This window comes from Anguilla anguilla, chromosome 18 (assembly GCF_013347855.1).
Source record: "Anguilla anguilla isolate fAngAng1 chromosome 18, fAngAng1.pri, whole genome shotgun sequence".
NCBI lineage: Eukaryota > Metazoa > Chordata > Actinopteri > Anguilliformes > Anguillidae > Anguilla > Anguilla anguilla.
Genome location: NC_049218.1, coordinates 5,141,397 through 5,159,068, shown reverse-complemented (window position 1 = coordinate 5,159,068; position 17,672 = coordinate 5,141,397). Strand labels below are relative to the sequence as shown.

Sequence of the window (17,672 nt, the reverse complement as noted above, 5' to 3'; positions counted from 1 at the left end):
GTCTGCCCGCGTTTTTGGGGCGTTTATCGTGGGAGGCAGCCTCGTTTGAACACGGTCTAGTGCTGTTGAACCGCTGATTAAAAGAATAAAAAATATAAAATAAAAAAAAAGAGGTTACTGGGTTATTTTACATGAGGACATGGGAGGTGGGGGTGGGGGGGGACTGTATGTTACTCGAGGGCCATTTTATTTAATTGAGCCATAAAACACATGATTGCATTCCACGTGGATGTTTGTCAGGAGAGTGGAAAGTGCAGTGTGCAGTCAGTGTGTGTGTGCGTGTGCGTGTGTGTGTGTGTGTGTGTGTGTGCGTGTGTGTGCGTTTTATTTTTTACTTTTACGGTAATGTGAATTACCAGCATGTGTGTGTGTCGAGGAAATTAATTTCGCTTTCGGAACTAGAGCTGGCAGTGTCACGTTTGACACGCAAAGCATTTAGTGCTACAGATACGAAATTTCCTGTTGGATGGCGGCTTGCCTAAAAAACAGTGTCAGGCCTCCAGTGGCCAATTGGGAATGTCTTCATCCTTGAGCTTGTGCCAGATGTGCTCTCACCAACGAGGAGCTAAAAAAAAAAAATCAACTCAGTGGTGTGCAGTACAAACTTCATTAATCTTGAAAAAGGATATACGGGCCTCTGTCATACCGAGCTTTTGATCCTGTGGCCAATTTACACTCAGAAGCGTAGAAAATGGGGTTTGCTCACTTATACAAAATATCACAGAGTCTCAAAGGGGTCTTCTGAAACATATTTATTCACTGTCGGTGAGATTTTTAAAAATCTTTTTGCTGAGTGAAATGGACAGCAGGCTCTAACCAATTGCTAGCTAGCTATGTAGCATGTGGCCTGGGGCGCCAGGTAATTGTGGTGAAATGCTAATCGCTGTTGTTTGATACCCTCGGTCTGCGTGGGCTTCCTCCGGGTACTCCGGTTTCCTCCCAAAGACTCGCAGGTAGGCTGATTGGAGACTCTAAATTGCCGATAGGTATGAGTGTGTGAGTGAATGGAGTGTGGCACAGTGGGTAAGGAACTGGGCTTGTAACCGAAAGGTCGCAGGTTCGATTCCCGGGTAAGGACACTGCCGTTGTACCCTTGAGCAAGGTACTTAACCTGCATTGCTTCAGTATATATATCCAGCTGTATAAATGGATACAATGTAAAATGCTATGTAAAAAGTTGTGTAAGTCGCTCTGGATAAGAGCGTCTGCTAAATGCCTGTAATGTAATGTAATGTAATGAATGGTGTGTGTGCCCTGCGATAGATTGGCGGCCTGTCCGGGGTGTATTCCCGCCTCTCGCCCAATGCATGCTGGGATAGGCTCCAGCACCCCCCCCACTACCCCTGCTCTGGATAAGCGGGTATAGATGATGGATGGATGGATATTGTTTGAAAGGCTTAATCTTATTGGATTAACAGATGGAGGAAGGTCTATGTTTTATCGCACCAGAAGAGTCGAAACCCGGTCTTACGGCACCTTGGTCTTCGCCTCCCGAAAAAAAAAAAAACCCCCCTTCGAGCTTGCTTTACCGCTCTGCGTCACTCGCGTTGGCATCCGCGCGAAGCTTGTGACGGAAGCTCTCGACGCCGCCGCGCTGCGCTCGGCGTTGCTGGTGAAGCTCGCTCTGGCCCGGCGGTGAGTGGTCCTCGTGGGCGTTCTTCGCGGCGGGGAGACGCCGGGCGGTGAAGAGCACTTCGCGGCGCCTCTTCAGTTTGCGCGGTAATTTCGCGGTAATCGTCCTACGCGCGGCGGCGGCGGCGGCGGGAACAGGAGAGCCAGGGCGCCGCTCGCAGCTGAGCGACGGGCGCGAGGAACGTGCAGTCCGCGTGAGAGTCGGCGTTCTCCCGAAAGGTCCAGGAGTCTCTGCGTTGTGTTTCATTTTATTATGGTAAAATGGTAAATGGACTGCATTTATATAGCACTTTTATCCAAAGCGCTTTACAATTGATGCCTCTCATTCGCCAGAGCAGTTAGGGGTTAGGTGTCTTGCTCAAGGACACTTCGACACGCCCAGGGCGGGGTTTGAACTGGCAACCCTCCGACTGCCAGACAATCGCTCTTACCTCCTGAGCTATGTCGCCCCTATATAATTATTATTATTATTATTATTATTTTATTTATTTTTATTTTAAAAAATTATTTTATTACATTACATACATTACAGGCATTTAACAGACGCTCTTATCCAGAGCGACGTACAACACGTGCATTAGTTTCAAGGTGCAGAGGTGCAAAAGAAACACACTAGAGTGATTTTTTCTTTTTTCTGTTTTTCTTTTTTGAAAAACAAAGCTTCGGGGCTGTCACTCTGTAAAACGAGCAGCGGGCCTGATTGCCCTCGGACGCCGGATTCCCAGCGGGCCCCTGGGAACCTGGAGGGTATTTAACGTGGGGCAGGAGTGAAAGACGCGGCGTTCTGCAGTCTGGCTCTGCGGAGGGCAGGGGTGACACGTGATACGGGCATTGTGGGAACAGGATCTGTCTCTCCAGTGTTAGCCGCTGTCGGTTCTTCCCTGTGTTACATTACAGCTCAAGTGCCGAGCTGCAGCCAAGTTTCCACTGTCACCGATGGCTACAGATGACGATTCATGAAGAAATTAATTTTTTTTTTTTTTGTTAAACAAACTTAAGTTGGTTTACAAAATATTTCAACTTGCCACTTGGCTATTAAGCAGCCAGAGATTAAAAATCTAGAGAGCGACTTGAGTCTGTTTTGCTTTGTTTTTCACGTTTGTTTGCTGTTAAAAATGGTAGATTCAGACACATAAGAGTTTTAAATGACTGTGATTACTGTTTGAGCGTGAACTTTGACACATAAACTGCCTTACCCCTCAGGAGCATGTATGTTGCATAACCATAATATGGGCTAACTTAGCATTGGACCGATTCCAGGAAGCTTGTTTGAAGTTATTGTTGGCTGGTACCGACATGACCCTGAAATTGTGCCTCCCTAACAGAGAGAATGATGGGATAGCAGGGCGTGGCAGATAATTTGTTTATACCACCTCCGATTGGTTTGAATAAATCTGTCAGTTGAGGTTTGTAACCAGGTTGTATACCTGGTATGTCATACATACCCTCCTCATAGTCTTTTGAGTTATTTACTCAGACGAGTGGACTGAACTTGATCACAAATCACAGAATAGTTTTAAATCCAGCCCACACGCTTTATTTGAAGTTTTGAAGACGTGTTTGAAACGCAGTGTCTCAGGCAAGCTTCGCTCTCCAAGTGGAGGGACAAGAAAAGTCTGCAGGACCCGCCAGAGAGTGAAATTAGATTTTGAACCCCCCTCCTCCCCCCCCCCCCCTTAAACTTTTAAGGTTGTGATTTATGACTGCTGTCTGCCGTGCTACACGCCCCTGTCTGGCCAGTCCTTTTACTCGTTGAGCCGGGTTTGATTGACAGCTGCGCTGACGCCTGTCGTGTTTTTTCTTCTTCTTTTTTTTTTTTTTCCATCCATCCACCCTGCTTGTGTTTCAGGTCATCGATAGCCCCGAGGTCACATGCCAGCGGAGGAGGGGAGGAGAGGAGGACTGTGGGATTGAGTTTCCCCCGCCTGGAGAGAGAGCGACTCACGGGGATGATTCCCGAGCCACCGGCGAACACGCTTAAGGTGAGGAGCTTCTCTTCCGTACCTCTCTCCTCCTCTCTCCTCCTCCTCTCTCCTCCTTCTCTCTCCTTTTCCTCTCTCCCTCTCTGTCCTCCTGGTCTCTCTGTCTCTCCTCTCCTCCTCTCTCTGTCTCTCTTCTCTCCTTCTCTTCTCTCCTCCTGCTCTCTCAGTCTCCTCTCTCCTTCTGCTCTCCCCTCTCTCCTCCTGCTCTCTGTCTGCTCTCTCCATCTCCTCTCTCCTTCCTTCACTTTCAAACACCGCACAGACGCCGAGGGGGTTGGGGTGGCGCGGGGTGGGGGGGCGCTGAACTGTAGCACAGCTAGGTTGGGATGGTATGTGGGTGGGGCGGGGGGCGGGGGGGGGGGAAAGGGGGGGGCTGGGGGTTGTGGATGTGCCTCTTTCCCGCCTGAAATCTGCTTGCATTCGCTGTAGTTCCTCCTGCTTTTGTAGGGTTTGCTTTGACTGGATTGTGGGGCTCAGGTCTGGTTTCCCTTGTGCAGAACTTTTGAAAAGGAGTTTTGAAGGTGAAGGTGGCTTCGGTTTCCACCACATTTCCACTCGAAAGAAGAAGCGCTCCCGCTCCCTGCTCCCCTCCCGCTCGTGCTCCCGCTCCCGCTCCCCCCCCCCCCCCCTCGGGATAGGAGGGTGTCTGCCGAGGCCAGGACGACCCCAAGTCGAGCGCCCCCGCCTGACCCGCTGAATTGAGCTGTTATTCTCCCCGGGGCGGCGGGCGGAGAGTACTGAGTTTTTCCGGAGGCGCGGTCGTATGAACCCTAAGCCGCCTCCCTCCCTAAATTATTCATGCTCAACCCAAAACAAGATGAACATAGCCGTGCGGAACCCGTGCTCTGGCCTGTCCCGGAGGTGCGCCACCCCCCCACCCCCCAAAAAAACCGCCCTACCACCCACTCCACTCCACCCCCACCCCCTGCAGGGAACAGCTGGGGACCGTTTGGCTGCCTAAAATTGGCCCGGAGGACACCAGTGGAAAGATCAGCCTTATTGACTCCAATTGTTTATGTGCAGTTTTGGTCTCTGTAACCAAGCGGCTGCAAATCCATCAAATTAATGAAAGTGTCCGTTCGCACCGATAATCGGACTTTACAAATGCGCAGGGACACGTTGGCGCCCCCAAACGAATTCCGCGGGCGCGGACGAAGGCGAGGCTGCTTTCGAACGTTAATCACGCGGGGTTTTAAGTACAGCGAATCGCCTGCGCGAAAAATTTGGCGAGCGGGGGAGGGGAAACGGAATGCTTCACATTTAGCGTTTTTGTCGTATTATTATAGCAGTCCAGGAGCAAAAATTCTTCGCTGTATTGATTGCGTCCGATTGGGATTAATCTGGAAAGTAACCTGCTAGTGGATCTGGCGCATCTACCTGTCCCCAGCCCTCAGCTAGGTGTTCAGGTGCATTTCATTCATTCATTCATTCATTCATTCATTCATTCATTCATTCATTCATTCATTCATTCATTCATTTTAACCCCTCTGGCTCGCCGTGCCGGGCCGGCTGAATTGATTGGACCGAAACGAAAGCCTCGCTGGCTCCCCCGATGGCCCGGCCGTGCCCCGCCCGCTGCTGGGGGGGTCGGAGGGTGTTGGGGGGTGCCAGGGGGGGCTGGAGGGGGGAGTGTATCTGGGGCCGTTTGAAGTCTCCGGCGAGTCAGAGATCCTGTTCCAGGAGCTCCGTCATCTGACCCCCTCACGCGTGGCCGGAGGCTGCCGGCTCAAGTTCGCTTTTCTGAGTCACGTCCCGCTGCAGACGCCCTCCCCGCGGCGGGGGCCACCGCGCGCACCGCGGCCCGAGGAGGACGAGCGCTGCGAAGAGCGGACCGTGCCCTGTTCCGCTTCAGCTAGCGTGCAGTGCGGCTAGCGTGGGACAGGGCTAGTGTGGGATAGGGCTAGCGTGGGACAGGGCTAGTGTGGGATAGGGCTAGCGTGGGACAGGGCTTGTGTAGCAAATCTACGTCTTCTGTGAAAAGCCGAAAGGTGTTAAGCTGCGAAGTCATTGCACTTTCAAGGGTTTTTTAAAATGTATTTTTCAGAGTTTTTTGTTTGTTTACGCATGGTCTGTAGCTCATCATTTCTAAATCGAATGCTTTCTGTATCAACCTGAAGGGGCGCCTCCTGTCAAGATGCTTTTCTATGCTGTTGTATCTACTGATCGTATGCGTCACAGAGTAACTCACAGTCATTTAATCTGTTCTGTTAGCTGAATAAACTAAGTAGTTCTGTGAAGGAAATGAGAGCGCTTTTTCTGTAGGCCCCGTCTCGTTGAGTCAGGTCGTACGCGGGCGTGCCTCGTCGTGGTGGCGACTGAGTCATAACGCAGCTCCTCGCTGAAACGCGTCGAACAGCCGGCGAAACCGACCGGCGACATCAGCGGGAACATTGTCGTTGTTTTTTTTTTTTTTTAGGAACATGGCGGCCCCGCTAACGAGCGCCGCTTTAGAAGTTTCCGCCAAAAATCGTTTTTCCTGTTCCCGCCCCCGGCCTCCTGTGAAGTCTGTCGTGTTTTCGTTTTGCCTCCCTTATGCTTTTTTTGGTTTTTGTTTTGTTTTTGTTTCTTTTGTTTTTTGATTTTTTGGTCGCCTGGCTGAGAACCTGTGGATGAAGAAAGAGGGATTTTGGGTACAGTCATTATTTGACATAAACATGCCTTTTTTTTGTTTTTGCAGCCGGCTGCGTGGTTTGGGGTGGGGTAGAGTCGTGACGATGGCCCCTCCAGGAATAGCCCGCTCGCTGCCCCCCCCCCCCCCCCCGCCTAAAGTGCGCTTGTTTCGGTAATGACGGGTAGATGCAAATGGCCGCCACAGGGAGAGAGAGAGCGCCGGGCAGAGAGAGAGAGACGCGCTGTCTGCTTGATGAAAGAAAGGCCAGCTTCACTTCCTCTGATCTTTCTGCTGCCCAAATGGAGATTTTTTTTCCCCTGTTCTCTTACTGTAAAACTTTCCCTGGTGTCAAGAGGGATTAAAAAAAAAAAAGGGGGAAAAAAACTGTACGTGCTCCCCCCCCATGCACCCCTGCCCCACCTTTATTATAATTTTTCTTTTGACGTTTGATATTTGATCAAAGCTAATGTAAGTGTCTTTCTCTTCTGAGGGAGAGCAGGTAATTAACTCTCTAGGCCGGCTCGAGAGCTAGAGTCGCTTTTGGCAAAGTCATCCTCCTCCTCCTCCTCCTCCTCCCGCTGCTCCCTCCCCCTCCTCCTCCTCCTTCTCCCCCTACAGCAGGCTGAACTCAGTGTGTGGGTCCCCAGCCAGTCCCCTACAGCAGGCTGAACTCAGTGTGTGGGTCCCCAGCCAGTCCCCTACAGCAGGCTGAAATCAGTGTGTGGGTCCCCAGCCAGTCCCCTACAGCAGGCTGAACTCAGTGTGTGGGTCCCCAGCCAGTCCCCTACAGCAGGCTGAACTCAGTGTGTGGGTCCCCTGCCAGTCCCCTACAGCAGGCTGAACTCAGTGTGTGGGTCCCCAGCCAGGCTGCTACAGCAGCCTGAACTCAGTGTGTGGGTCCCCAGCCAGGCTGCTACAGCAGGCTGAACTCAGTGTGTGGGTCCCCAGCCAGGCCCCTACAGCAGGCTGAACTCAGTGTGTGGGTCCCCAGCCAGTCCTCTACAGCAGGCTGAACTCAGTGTGTGGGTCCCCAGCCAGTCCCCTACAGCAGCCTGAACTCAGTGTGTGGGTCCCCTGCCAGTCCCCTACAGCAGGCTGAACTCAGTGTGTGGGTCCCCTGCCAGTCACCTACAGCAGGCTGAACTCAGTGTGTGGGTCCCCAGCCAGTCCCCTAAATCAGGCTGAACTCAGTGTGTGGGTCCCCTGCCAGTCACCTACAGCAGGCTGAACTCAGTGTGTGGGTCCCCAGCCAGTCCCCTAAATCAGGCTGAACTCAGTGTGTGGGTCCCCAGCCAGGCCCCTACAGCAGGCTGAACTCAGTGTGTGGGTCCCCAGCCAGGCCCCTACAGCAGGCTGAACTCAGTGTGTGGGTCCCCTGCCAGTCCCCTACAGCAGCCTGAACTCAGTGTGTGGGTCCCCAGCCAGTCACCTACAGCAGGCTGAACTCAGTGTGTGGGTCCCCAGCCAGTCCCCTACAGCAGCCTGAACTCAGTGTGTGGGTCCCCAGCCAGGCCCCTACAGCAGGCTGAACTCAGTGTGTGGGTCCCCAGCCAGTCCCCTACAGCAGGCTGAACTCAGTGTGTGGGTCCCCTGCCAGTCACCTACAGAAGCTTTTAGCTTTAGAAAGATTTAAAATGGGGAAAAATTTTTTTACGGTAGCCTACTCTGTACTTAAAATGAAATATGGCTTTTTAGCCCTTTTTTTTAAACCCTGATTTTTTTTTTTGTCTTTTCTCCAACTGTGAAGGTTAGATTCGGTTGCTGTTAGTAACACCGCTGCCCTGCAGTCATTCAGACATGCAGCTCAAGAGCCCTTTCCAGTTAGGTCTTTAAAAATTAAAGATTGTTGCCAGATCATTAACCGGATCATTTTAACTGTGCCTGCCTCAGCTCCGCGAACAGTGACGTTGCCACTCTGGGCTCCCGTGTTAATGGAGTCTGCTTCAGCCTGGCCTGAAGACCTGATCCATATCCTCTCTGTAGTACAGATGTGTTAAACCTTTGATGGCATATTCAGGCTAAACTGCCCTAAAAGAGGATTTGACATCAGTGTTCCCTGGAGACCTCCGCTCTCCTCCAAAGTTCTTGAGGTCTTTGACGAAGATTTTAAAAAAAATGTTATACCCGTTTTCCAATACCTTTATTTGCATTTGCTCATCACTGCAACCTCTTCTGTCAGCTGGGGAGGACGCACACGAGCACACGCTATCCTCCGAAACTCTTTCCCTCCTCCCATCAACACTCAGGCTGACGCCAGGCCGCCTGATCAGCTTGAGCAGGTCGCTGGCGTGCGATCTCAGGTGAACGCGCTCGGCGCTGACACCCCTCCCCCTTTTCCGACGGTACGGCCAATAGTGTGGCGATGTGTGGGGTTGCCAGCCACTACTGACAGTACACTGATGCGGATTTTATACTTTTTAAATTTAAAAAACAAAATTTCATTTGATAATCACTTACCATTGAAAAATGGCCGGTCTGAACTTAGAGGTTTTGAGGACCACGGTTCCCCGCAGCCACCCAGCTCCGGTCAGGGAAAGGATAGCACAGCTGCCACACCCGGGTGAGCTTTGCCTCTGAAGGGAAGTGGGTTTAACCGATGTCCCCATCGAGCGCGTGAAAGACGGCGCTGAAGCTCGGTCGATATCTCCTCATTACGTCTCCTCGCGTACGAAGGCTCGAGCGCGATATTGTGTTGGGACGGCTGTAAATAAGGCTGAAATGCTAAACTAGTAGCGTGCCGCGAAAGGCATTGCATTGACTTAGGCAGCGCTCTGCTAGGCAGCAGGGGTGGGGTGGGGCGGGGCGGGGGGGGCGCGTGGGGGGGCGGCTGGGCTGTGGGAGAGCGCTACAGATTTGATGGTGAATAAAGGGATGATGGATCTCTTCCTCAGAACCTCGCGTTTCGTTTCCAGTGCTGATTTTGCTGATTTCCTCTCCTTCCTGCCAGTTGTTTTTTTTTTTTCTTTTCTTGATGGCAATTAATTTGCTGCATCTCCGGCTCGTTTCCTGTAGCGGACTGCGTCGAGCGTGTCCGTGTTCAGATGCGCTTCTCAGTGCCTGTGTGTGTTTTCGGGGGGCGTCGTTATCGTTTCCGAATTTCTCCGTCGCCAAAAACTGTCGACCTCGCGCACTCTGTAATGCGCAGAATCCGTGGGTGTGTTTTGCACCCCCCCCCCCTCTGGGGACCATTCCTTCACTTTATTTAACCTGAAAGGAGCGGTGCTTTTACTCGGCTGTAGATCTTTTCCCCCAGACGCACTAAAAGCCCTGCTTCACCGGGCACTTTGTCCTGTATATCTCTCCAGCGTGTCCGTCTGTCTCAAGCTCTGCCTTCAAGGTGTGCGATCCCAACACGAAAAAAGCCTGGCGGTTTAACTCGAGAGTGTTTAATTAAACGGATTTACGGGCGTAGGGGGGGGCTGGGGCTGGGGCAAGGGGGGGGGGGGGCAGCGCTGTGATGATAATATTAAACTCCGAGTGGCCCCCCTGCGTTGGGAGAGAGACGCGCCGCGATGCGTACCACTCCCCAGGACACGGAGGGGCCTTCTCGCTCTGAAAACCCTGCCCCTCATTTAAGTAATGAAGCTGGCAGCCCCTCTCCGTGCAGATCCCATGCTGAGGAGGAGGCGAGGCCGTTTGGTGGAGGCAGAGGCCCGCCGCTGCCGCTCTCCGATCCGCATGCGCTCCCCGCCGTCGCCACGGAGCCCAGCTGTTAACGGGTCTCTTAAAGACCTGCGGGTTCTTCTAATGTGACAGAAAAACAGGCCCTAATTGGCTGTTACCAGCACGGGGCGTTCCTCCACACTGCACCGGCAAGAGGAGCAAACAGAGAAGGCTGGAGAAAAAAATCTTAATTTGTGAAAAAATCATATTTAAGTGTTTGAAGGGAAAAATAGTATCCCCCCCCTCCCCCCCCCCCCCCCCGTGAAATGTAGCCTTTTTAAGATGCAATTTGTAGAATGTGTTAACGATAACTTCATGGTCATAACTTTAGTGGCTTGTAGCAGGTATGGTGACGGGGATGTACTATAGTTCTGTTGATATGTTCAATTAAAATAAAAAAACAGCAGGCTATAATAATCCTTTTGCTCATCTGTGGCATCAGACCTCATTGACTGAATAAATAGCCTCTGGCCCTTTTCTTCCCCTCCAAATATTTGAGACATAAAATATATGGTAGATGGGAGAGTGGTCTTGATTTAGTAGTTTGTGTGAAAAGAAGATGGCGCTTTAGCTGTCTGTACTGCGAGACTTCCCCAGGTCAGCCAGTCTCTAAGGACAGAGAGGAAGTGGTTGGGCTGGCGACAGGAAGAAGGAAGCCAGTTTTTCCATCCGTTCCACCCTCCGACGACCCGGATGTGGTCGCTGCCCAGAAACGGGGGTTTTGTGCGCACGCCAGGCGTTGCGTGAGGAGAGAGAGAGAGAGAGAGAGGCGGAAGGCTTGCTCTTCAGGCTCACATCTCCGAACCATGTAAAATTCACCAGGTGCACATTGAGGCCCCAGCCGTGTTTCAAATGTTCTTGGCTGGAGAGGAGAGGGGCGGGGCGGGGAGAGAGGAGGGGAAGGGAGAGGGGAGGGGAGGGGAGAGAGGAGGGGAGGGGAGGAGAGGAGAGGAGAGGAGAGGAGAGGAGAGGAGAGGAGAGGAGAGGAGAAAGAACTCCCTCGACTCGTCACCCTTTTTAAAAAAAATGTTTTTTTTTACACTGAGGAAATTTCGCACGCTGTAGATATCGTGGTGGTTTTCAGTCCTCTTTGCTAATTTTATACGCATTTCCCAAGACTGGCGTATTAACGGGAATTCATCTTCGGTTCTTATTTAATTAAGGTTTAAAGGGGACAGTGATTACGTGGTAATGCGTGCGAGTCGAATAGCGGTTGAACTGAAGAGCGAACAGTCCAAGATCCAGTAATCAAGCAGTGCTTATGAATTAGAGGCCTGGCCAGCTGAATTATCGGTCTTCTATGGCCCTGTCAGATTTTCTTTGGGCACGTGGTGTAGATTTTTAGTACCGTACTTCCTCGCTTTGAAATGAAATTCTGATGCTTTGTGAAGTAAGGGCTGTGAAAAAGGCAATTTGCAGATTTTTTTTTTTATGGCCAACTAGTCTCAACCTCAGAATTTTCTTTTTCTGCACAAAAGCAGGTGTTCGGTACAAAAGGTATTCTAGTTAATTATGACAAGCCTGATTACGGTGTTGGGCAATGTTTTCAATAAGTAATGTAGCTGTGATTAGTCCTTTCTCTTTTTTTTCTCCCTTAATTATTAAAGAGTGATGCATTTGCTCTCTCTGTAGTAAACACGTTAACATTCTTTTTTTATGTCAGGGTCAGAATTTCTGCATGTTTGCGTACACACCCGTGCTCACAACGTCAAGCGATGAAAATAAGCAGACCGCCTAACACATCGGAACAAGGAAACGAACAAGCGCGACGCGGTGAGCGACACGGTCGTAAATTTTACACTGCCACATAATAGTGGCTCCTACCATCAAATTATTACCTTCCAGTCCCACCCAGTTACATTGCTTTGAATTTAAGGATAGCGTTGAGCGTTGAGGGAAAGGCTCGGTAAGATCTATGCTGTCCGATGGCTGTAGAAACACTGACCTTGTAGCGTTGCTATTGATTACCTGTTAACTAACATTACTTACTAGCTGGGTAGCAGGTTAGTTAAAATCACACTGGTCACCGGTCCGGGCACGTTGTCCAGTCAACAGTCTAAATCTCGTTTTCTAAAGTAAGACGGAGCAGTCCGGGTTCACCTGTGTGGTCAGTCTATCGGAGCTTGCAAGCAGGTCATCTTCAGTTGACCCCACAGTTTGGCTGTTTGTAGCTCAATTGGACGCTAACGTGCTGAGCTAACGGCATGTTGATGTTGCTCACAGTGTTGTGCTTTGGCCATGAAAAAAGAGAGGGAAATTGTGTGGTGTCGTGTCCAAGGAATAATCGTGAATCTGTTGTTTCGGATGTGAAAGAGTTATCGAATCTGCCCCTGATTAGCAAGGCAACTTATTAAAATGTTTTTTGCACATGTGGAACTCATATATTCACTTGTACACACGGCCACATACGCTCACATTAATGATTATATTACGCATTATTTAATTCCCCCCCCCCCCCCAAATTAAAATCTCAGCGCCCGTGGCACATGCCCTCCCCACTCCCCCCCCCCCCCCCCCCCCCGTGTTTCCCTGACCGCATTCCCAGCCAGTCATGCAGGAGAGACATTGATTTTCATTGGCAGTCCGCTGTGACATGGCAGTGTTTCCACTGCCTCCCGTCAGGCGGGGGGGGTGGGGAGGGGGGGGTCGAGGGGGGGGGGGTTCCACCCTGCGGTAAAAATAGCAGCCGCAGCACGCCACGTTTATCCGCGCTTGGCCGTGACACAGGAAGTGGTCGCGGGATCGATGAGCGCCCGAACGCCATTGGCTGTTCTCTGGTGAAGCCCAGTGATGCGTGACTTTGACCTGAGGGAGTCCACTGACCCAAAGACCGGGTGTGGTTTGAGATGGAGGGGTGATTTGGGGGAAAAAAACCCCCAAAGTTTATCAGTTTGCACACTGTTCTGCACTCCTGTGTTATGTATGTGTGGGTGCGTTGTGCTGCCAGCTTAAACCACGGTCCCACAAAATGACTGCATCATCTCTTGCACAGATCAGACTTGAATCAGAATCAGAAAGGACAGACCCATTTTTTTAAAATTCAGATTCAGATTCTTTTTAAGGTCAACAGAGTTTCTTTTCTTGCGGTCTTGGGGAGAGGCAGGGTTCACTGAAAGGCAGAAGCTTAATTTGATTGAGATTAAGAGACGCTCTGTTCATTTGTCTGATGTTTGCATTTAAAATATCCTCTCTCCCCCCCCCTGCACCCTCACCCCCCCCCACACACACACACACCATCGTCATGCACTGCCTCTCAATCAGTGAGCTGCCAGTCAAAGTTGGCTGTAGGTTAACAGTTTTCTCTATTGGAAAAAGCACGCATGCTTGTAATCAATCGCTAGCTGGAAGGCATGTTGCACACCCCCCCAACACCCCACCCCCACACACTCGTCCTCTACCACCTCTTTCTCTCTCTCTCTCTTTTCCCTCCTTCCCTCCATCCCTCCCTCCCTCTCTTTTCCGGTCAAAACGCGCAGCGTTCTGTCAGTGGGCACACAGTGGGGCATGCAGTCTGGGTGGAGGCAGAGCGGGTGTAGAAGGTGCAGGGACTGGAGTTTTTTGCGTGACGGGGCGGTTTGAAAGGGCAGTAGCGCCTCTCCCCAGCTCTGACCCGCCATCGCTGCTCGTGTCGGGGGGGGGTGTGGGGATCGATTGTGCTTTTCCGAACGGCGCGGTTGGCGGGGGCGGGGGGAGAGAGAGAGAGGGGCGCACACGCAGGGGCTCCAGGGGGGCCCGTCTCTCACGCTCGCTCGTATTTCGGCAGGACTGACCGGACCGCCTCAACGCCAGGATGACCAGCGCCGCCCCCGCCAGGAAGCCGTACCGCAAGGCGCCCCCGCAGCACCGCGAGGTCCGCCACACCCCGCCCGTGTTCCGGGAGGACCTGGCGCCCGCCGCGCCGCCCCCGCAGCCGGAGCCCTGCCAGGTAACCCGCCCCCCGAACCGCGCCCCCGCCCCCGCCCCGCCGCCGCCGACGATCCCGCCGCGCGCCGCCCGCCACGGGGCCCCCGGCCCCGCCCGTCCCGACAGCCCCGACCTCTTCTCCTCGTCCTGGTCACTGGCGTCGGAGAGCGAGCTGGACATGTCCAGCCTCTCCAGCCTGGACCTCGCCGTCCTGCCGCCGCCTCGGATCTTCAGCCACGGCGCCATTACCGCCACCGCCGCCGCCCCCCGCCCCCCGGGCCCCGCCCGGGTCGCCAGCCTCAGCCAGGACCCACTGCTCCTGTCCTGGCTCTCGGACCGCTCGACCTCCCCGCCCCGCAGCCCCGACCGCTCGCTGGCCTTCAAGGACACGGCCGAAATCCTGGCCCCCAGGGGGCACAGCTTGCCCTTCCTCGCCCCCTCCCGCCCCAAGGGCATCCTGAAGCAGCCCAGCCCGCCGGCCGGGCCCCCCCACCCCGCCGACAGCCTGCGGAAGTCCAAGTCGGCCGAGGTGCTGGGACGGAGCCGGGCCCGCGACCCGAACCTGAAGAGCATGTCTCTGGAGCGGGACCGGGTCTGCTCGCCCCCGGCGCCGGCTGCGTCCCCGTCCCCCTGCCCCGCCCCGCCTGGCCCCGCCCTGCCTGGCTCCGCCCAGGCGGCCCGGCAGCTGCGGGTGCTGGAGGAGAAGCTCAGGTTCTCTCAGTTTCTGGATGAGATCACCACCCGGGTCCTGAGCCCGGCCAACCTCCATCTGCTCGGGGGGAGGGGTCCCGTCGGAGGGAGGGGCAAAGCCGCCCCGTTCGGCCAGCAGCCGGACCCCAAGGACCACCCGGACCACCTGTACCGGAGGAGCTGGGCCAGCGAGGACCACCCGGCGCCACCGAGACTAGACGTCCCGGAGCAGCCCAGGAGGGAGAGGGACGCCCGGCCCCAAACCTGGCTGGTCCCGCTGCAGCGGGACGGCTCGGACGCGGAGCCCGAGCTGGAGCAGCGCAGGGGGCGCCCCTGCTGGAGGGAGGGGGCCCGGCCCAAAACTGAGGCGCCGTCCCGTAACCGGACGGGAGGGGCCGGACGGGAGGGGCACCTCCGCCAGCGTCACGGTGACCCCGCGGACGAGGCGGAGAGGCCCAAATACACGTACCCCACGCCTCTCACCGAGCGGGACAGGGTGTTAGGATCCCCTTTCTCTGTGTTCGCACAGATCCAGGTACGTGGTGGAGATGCTGCCCCCCCCCACCCCACCCCACCCCACCCTCCAGCCCCCCCCCCCCTCCTCCCTTTAGGCTAAATTTGCTGTGAGCCGTTTCCAGCGAAATCGGGGAATCTGTGATGTTCCAACAAATGCCGGCGCTGCCTCGGCCGCCGTGTTGCCTAGCTACAAGGACGCAGGCTTCCATTAAAAATAGACGGTCGTTGATCGTAATTCAATCCGAGGATGAGCCGCGTTTTAAATTTAGGTGGCTAAGTGAAAAACGGCTATTCGCGGCGTAGTCGTGGCTCAGACATCCCGCCCCCCTCGCCTGCAGAGTTTTAACGCTGAAAGGAACCACGAACGCGTCTCCTAAAAATATGCCTGAGTTACCGTGCAAAACCCAGTTGTAATTGCTGCTCTTGTATACAAGGTTTCATGCAGTCTCCCGAAGCTCTTTTATAAAGGTTTTATAAGTGTATAAAAACGCTCTGTGATGTCATCTCCTCGCCATAGAAAGGGCGCTCTGTTTTGTCGTACGCATGTGAAACGCAGGTGCTCTGAGCGACGTGTGTGTACGTTTTTTTAATTCTGTGTGAATCGGTGCCGTGTTGTTTTTAGCCATTGGAAAGTCGCCCCCCCGCTCCCTCTCAGACTGATTCCACTGCTTTAGCAGGCACGTGGGGGGGGGGGGGGTGGGGGGGGGGGGTATGGATCAATCCAGCCCAGAGCACATCGTGTGATATTTCTCTCCCCACCCCCCCCCCCCCCCCCCCCCCCCGTTTCCTGTCTGTCTCCGCGGCCCCCCGGTTGCCGTGGGATTCGGCGTCTTGACGACGCGCCGTCTGCGTCCGTCCCTCGCTGCGTTTCAGTGCGGGCGAAACGGCTGCCTTCTCCTTCCCCGCCTTCTTCCTGTCAGTCGCGTGATTGATGCTCCTTTGATTTCGCTCTGAGTGTTTGTCGAGGGACGTCTCCCTGTGCTGCGATAGCGCGGCCGCTGGTAAATTAAATATGAGCCCGTGTATGATGATGAAGTGGCGAACGTCGCGTGCCGGTTTCCAGTTAACCAGACGCCGCGCCTGAGTCACCCTGAGCGTCTCTTTTGCCATGTCTTGCATGTGCTGTGTGCTCACACTAATGCTAATAATTTGTGTTTTTTTTTCTTCTTTTTTTTGTAGGAGTCCTTGTGCGATTCAGACAGGATCAAGTAAGTCGGCTTTCCCTCTGTTGTGTGCCCTTGTGTGTTTTGCTGGTTTTGCATGCAGCCCTCCCTGTTTTGCTGTGTCTCTGATCCGCAAGGGGGGTCGGGGGGGGGGGCATTAAATTGTCCACGGGGGAACCATAAATTCTGGTGAAAAGAAAAAAAAAAAAAAAAGCAGCCATTTTACTTTTAACCGTGTGACGCAAGCTTCCTTATGGCACCCTGTTTTTTGGCACATGCCCAGTAGCCCTCGAAGGTGTCAGCAGGTGTCAGGAGGAACCCCCCCCCCCCCCCCCCCGCCGCGCCGCCGCCGCCCCCTTCATGTGTGCGCCCCGCGGCACTGTGCTCCGATTTGGGGATGTGAGGGTCGGGGGGGGGTGTGTGTGGGGGTGTGGGGGTGTGGGGGGGGGGTGTCCTGGCAGCAGACACCCTGGCCTCGGGCCACAGCACGACAGCCATGGCCAAAGCCCCAGCTGGCACCGTCTGCACTCTCCCAGACGGGGCAGCCAATGGGCATGCAGGGGGGTGAAGGGTGCTAAAATAGCAGCGGGGTGGGTGGGGAGACGGGGGGTGGGGGGGGAGACACCCTCAGACAGTAGCATAATGGAGCCAAAGCTCAGTGGGGGGGGGGGGGAGCAGGGTGATGTGTTTCGCTCATGGGTCGCTCAGCGTGCGACCCTGTCTGATCGGAGACTGCTCATTGGCTGACGCACGCGGTCCCCCCAGGGGGGTCGGGGGGTCAGGGGGGGGGGGAGCGGCGTGCCTTTTCTCTGGCCGCGTGGAGCCTGTTCCGCTGGTGTGGGCGGAGCTGAGAGTGGTGAGTCCGATACATCATCAGAAAAACTAAAAAAACTCAACACCCCAGGCCCGCTCCCGATTTCACTTTCTAAATCTGGGGCAGGTTTCCCCTCTGCCGACTGGCCTCGCCTCTTACTCTGTCCCCAGGAATGTCACTGCATGCCTCCGTTACTCTCTTTCATTCTTTCTTTCTGTTTTATTTTTTATTTATTTAAATGTAATCAACGGCGGACTCTGAAAACAGGGCACGGTGTTTCCAGGTTACGATAAATTGTCTTCTTTTTTCTCTCCCCACCCCCCAAAATGAACTCCTGTAAGAGTTAGCGGCGGCGGCGGCGGTGTCCAGGAAAAAAAATGAGACGCTTGGCGCTACGGCGGGAGATAAGGCGGAGTCTCCCGGGGGCTCTTAGTTATGCATTGAGCCGAGGTTCTCCACACGGGAGTCATTCCTCCTCCCCCCCCTCCCTTCCCCCCCCCCCCCCGCGATGAACTCTCGTCTGCCTGGCTCCCGTCCCCGCCGTCAGAAAAACTGCCAGACCGCCATTCCCAGACACGCTGCGCATTAATGCTCCCTCACCCCATTCCCCATCCCGGCACCCCCTCCCCCACCGCCGTACCCCCCCCCAGGAAGACCCGAACCCATTTAGAGAGAGCGGCGAGGCCGGCCGGCCCCCG

At 54.3% G+C, this 17,672-nt stretch overlaps 1 protein-coding gene across 1 annotated transcript in view; it reads left to right on the top strand.

Moving 5' to 3' along the window:
* Window positions 1-17,672, top strand: part of tjap1 (tight junction associated protein 1 (peripheral)) — a 65,551-nt gene that overhangs the window by 20,863 nt on the left and 27,016 nt on the right. Inside the window, 3 exon segments of the mRNA XM_035401091.1 lie at window positions 3,482-3,614; window positions 13,652-13,813; window positions 16,177-16,205. Coding sequence (XP_035256982.1) covers window positions 13,679-13,813; window positions 16,177-16,205 — 164 coding nt within the window. The 5' untranslated portion in view covers window positions 3,482-3,614; window positions 13,652-13,678.